General features: G+C 46.2%; 1 protein-coding gene across 1 annotated transcript; it reads right to left on the minus strand.

The window, feature by feature from the left end:
- Positions 1-1,552: 1,552 nt before the first annotated feature.
- LOC138909224 (uncharacterized) lies at positions 1,553-4,026 on the minus strand. Its single transcript, XM_070200412.1, has 4 exons — positions 3,900-4,026; positions 2,754-3,316; positions 2,206-2,397; positions 1,553-2,065 (listed from the first exon to the last, which is right to left on the minus strand). The coding sequence occupies exons 1-4, from the start codon at positions 4,024-4,026 to the stop codon at positions 1,553-1,555; spliced, it is 1,395 nt and encodes a 464-aa protein (XP_070056513.1).
- Positions 4,027-4,371: the final 345 nt, after the last annotated feature.

A 4,371-nucleotide genomic window follows, 5' to 3' on the forward strand; every position in this document is an offset into this window, starting at 1 on the left:
ATCAAAAGACGAGGCCATGAACACGAACCTGAAGCTATTAGATGAAAGGCATGAAGCCGCCCTTGTCCGATTAGCCGCCCAAAAATAGTGGATCGAGAGATATTATAATCGAATGGCTAACCTTTGACACTTCAATGTCGGGGACTTAGTGTTAAGGAAGGTCACACTACGCACTCGGAACCAGAACGAAGGGAAGCCGGGGCCGAACTGGGAAGGGCCATATAAAATTATCGAGATCACCGAAAAGGGATCATACAAACTCGGAGCAATGAACGGCGAACGACTACCGAACCACTGGAACATAACTTACTTGAAGCGATACTACTGCTAAGGTACGACCTCATTCATTCCTTTTACTTATTTACATTTCGAACTAACACTTGCAGGAAACCATCAAAGAACGAAATAATTTTTCTGCCTGAAAGCATGCGTTGACCTTTTTTTCACTTGAACCGGTTTTGTCCCAAATGGATTTTTTGGCAAGGTTTTTAACGAGGCAACAATAAATTGTGCTAACTTAGAATCGAAGGTCGGTTACGAACCAGTGTCAAAGATCATGACAACAGTATCCGAGGCCTCTCTACGATCGTCCCCGAACACTGGGGGGCTTTACCCTCGGATAACAACTTTAGCAAGGAAAGAAACTTTACGATTGAATGGTCTCGATCAATAGGATTTACTGTTAGGGACAAACGGTTGAATGAACCGTGCCCGCATAGACTGCTCGAGCCTTGACATAAAGCTTGTACACATGTGTAATCGTATATATTATGCACAGAAATAAAAGGAAGTCTCTACCTTACGGATAAATATCCTGTCCCTTACAAATTTTCTTTTCGTTCTGCATTTCCTACATTCGATCCCCTAAAGGTATCGAGACCAAGGGCTGCCTTTATCCGAATTCAAACGATCACTTCCACTCGAGGACTGCCGTCCAAAAACAAACTCATATGGGGCACAAGACCTATTAGGCAGCGCCCGAACCATAAAGGCTACGACCATCCCAATTGACCACTGTTATCTTAGGCAAGTCCGGATAACTCGAGGTAACAAGCCCACTGGGTAACATCCGAACTAAAAGGCTACGAACATATTAAAACGGCTCAAAGATATCTGAGGCCCGTAACAAAAAGCAAGGCCTTAAAAGTTTCTTAACCGGTTCTAGAGACTACCCTCGGCAAATTATAATCTAAAAAATTATAAGTACTTTAGGGAAAAGTTCTGGTCATACCGAACTCCCATGATGCCTTAAACAAAATAATGTCGAAGGTAAGGCTTGTTCGAACCTTCGAACATGACCTAACTATTTCATGTTAAGGCATTTCGATCTTTTCAAACATAAAGAATAAAGCAAAGAAAAATAAAACTCAGAAATTGTCGAAGGAAAAAGGAAGCCTTGTATTATATATATATATATATATATATATATATATATATATATATATATATATATATATATATATATATATATATAGTCTTTACAAAGTCCAAACGGCCTTGACAAACAAAAAGTACAAAAGTACAAAAATACAAAGAAAAATGTACAAGGCACTTAAACGGCCTGGTCTTCACCAGAGCCCGCCTCATCGCCAAGGTCTTCGGAGTCTCCTCCACCCTCGGATCCGCTCAAACCATCGGAGCCTTCTTCATTCTCGTGATAAGCCAACTTCTTGGCATCGGCTTCGAGCCCCTTAGCACTTTCTATTTCGGCTGACAAGTCGAAACCCCGAGCATGAATCTCCCCGAGGGCCTCCCTTCGGGATTGCCGCTTTGCATACTCGACGATATCCTTCGTTTGATCCTGGGCCACCTCGGCATCGGCCTTATATTGGACCACCATCTTATTGGCATCGTCCTTAACCACCAAGACTACCGACTTGGACGTTTCAAGCTCCTTGGCAAGATTTTCTTGATCAGAGACTGTCGCACTTAGCTGAGACTGGAGATCATCAACCTTTTTGGCATGCACTTCGACCTTTTCCTTTGCCGCTCGAAGATGGGTCTTAGCCGAAGTTAACTGCGCCCGAGCAGCTCCTTTTCCAAGGCCAGACGGTCTATCATGCATCTCCATTCGTCGGTCTCAGTCTTGACACCATCCATCTTAGCTCGAAGTTGGTCGATCCGATCGGTTTTCTGTTGGACCTGCGGATTCCGACCATTAGTCATCGTGTCTAAATCATCGTCACTAACGTCAAATATTTTTACCTGCTCGACCAGGTCGGCATACTCCTTTCGAGCCACCTCCAGCTCAGTTCGGAGGCTCTTAGCCTCCCCTTCATGCTGCTCGCTGAGAAATTTGTAAGTATCTCTCTTCTCAATGATCCCTTGGACCTCGGCTTTAAGTTGGTTCATATCATCCCGATATCGAAGAAAAGTTTTGTGATGAAGCACTGAGGCCTGCAGACATAAAGAAAAACGTCAGGACCATCTAAAAATTAGTCTAAGTACAAATTACAGTCATCAAGAGATATTTGATGTAACCCAATTTAGCGCATGTCTTGCTTCATTGAACAGGCAGGGCGTGTCTACCTCGTTCGTCTTAGCTTGGTCTTCCTCGATCACCAGGCACCGAATGTAGCTGGCCACCCTTACAAGGGCGAAGAGGACTTGGGCATCCTCCAGAACGGAGATGACGATCGATCGCTTCCGGGTAGGATCCACACTCGGAGCTGGGAACCGGTTGATCAATTTCAAGCTTGAGGAAGGCACGCTTGTTCTAGAAGATGGACTTTTCTTCGGCACCTCCAAGTCACCCAACCCGTTGACGTCCTCCGTGGAGGTAGAATCCACGCCATCAAAAAAGCCGTGAAGGAGTCGTCTGCTCCGTGGGCCCCCTCGATGGGACGTTCTTTCACCGTCTGAGCCTCGTTATACATGGACTCGGTGAACGAGGGAGACTCGGTGATGTCTATCACATCATGTGCTTCCTTTGGGGAATTGCCCACATCCCGGGAAGCTTTGGCCACGGCCTCCTTGTCAGCCTCCCTAACTTGAGGTAAATCGGCCTCGTCTCTCTTCGGTTCGGAAGCCCCTTGCCCCTCGGGTTGTAATGACACGTGGGCCATCAGATCAAAGGCTTCTCCTTCTTTTTCGGATTCGTCCCTCAACTGATAGATTGAATCCGAAGATGGTACTTGAGCGCTTGTGCTTTCTTTGGATTTGCGCACCAACCTCCTCCTTAGTTTCTTCTTCTCCGATCTCAGAGAACCTAGAGACTTTTTTCTTTTCTTCTCATCACCTTGTCTTGGAGCAGGGGACTCGGCGGGGATGTTCTCGCCACCGGATGAAGGCCTCAGTGTGACGTCCTTGGATAAACCTGCAAAAGGAAATGAAATAAGTGAGAACTTAATGACACGAGAGGAACCCAAATATTACTTATTCGGGAAAGGAATCTCACCATGAGAACGGGCCTCCTACCGGCCCTTCGAAAGTTCGCGCCATGATCGCTCGGAATATGGCCTTTGTAACATGATGCCTTCGACCCACTCCTTGAGTAGCAGGACTACATTCGGGACCCGAGCGACAGCTGCACCACCACAGAGCACCAATAAGAAGGAAGGAAAAAAGCGTAAAATAAGATTTTGAAAACGAAATTTTACTTAAGGGATATATTCCACTTCTCGGGGAACGAAAGGCACTCGGCTGGGATCAAGTCTGAAGTCCTCACTTGGATGAAACGGCCTAGCTAGCCTCAATCCCGATGTTCATCAATACTCGAAAAAGGGGCTTTACTGGCCCGACGCGCGATCTTGATCAGTCCCCCCCCCCCAAAAGATTCGGGGACTATATAGGCGCATAAGATGGTCGACGGTGAATAAGCATCCATCGATCTTACTCACGAAGAACCGAAGAAGGATCACGATCCTCCAGAATGAGGGGTGAATTTGACCGAGGCATACCTCGTATCTTTTGCATAAGTCGATAATGACCGGGATCCAATGGGCCCAGTGTAAGGGGATAAGTGTAAACACTTAAGTATCCCTCGACGTGGGTGGTTATGCCTTCGTCGGGTCCGGGAATCACCATGTGCTTGACAACCCAATTGCAATCCTTTTTTACCGTTGGGAGGACTTCTTCAGTGATCGAGCATATGTATCTCGAGACCTCCTTACACCGGCCTTGTACGGGGGAAGGTTTTTCAACCTTTAAATCGGTGGTTACCGAGCATCCTCCAGGGATGAACATTTTCAGTGGGGGCTCCGGTACTGGTTCCTCGACAGCAGTACGCGAAACAGTCTCCTTAGTAGCCGGCCGCGAGGTAGAAGGAGTTTCTTTTTGGGGAACGGTTTTTGTAGTCTTCGCTATTTCTTTGAAAATCTAGGAAAATTGAGGAAAAAGAAAAAATTAAAGGGGTACACTTGATGGCTTGAG

This window comes from Nicotiana tomentosiformis, chromosome 4 (assembly GCF_000390325.3).
Source record: "Nicotiana tomentosiformis chromosome 4, ASM39032v3, whole genome shotgun sequence".
Taxonomy (NCBI): domain Eukaryota; kingdom Viridiplantae; phylum Streptophyta; class Magnoliopsida; order Solanales; family Solanaceae; genus Nicotiana; species Nicotiana tomentosiformis.

Excerpts from the sequence above, each read along its gene's own strand:
- LOC138909224 (XM_070200412.1), bottom strand. The coding sequence starts at position 4,026 with ATGGTGATTCCCGGACCCGACGAAGGCATAACCACCCACGTCGAGGGA. Across the intron at positions 3,317-3,899 it reads ACTTATGCAAAAGATACGAG|GTTTATCCAAGGACGTCACA; the intron begins GTATGCCTCGGT and ends TTCCTTTTGCAG. Across the intron at positions 2,398-2,753 it reads GGAGGACGTCAACGGGTTGG|GCCTCAGTGCTTCATCACAA; the intron begins GTGACTTGGAGG and ends TTATGTCTGCAG.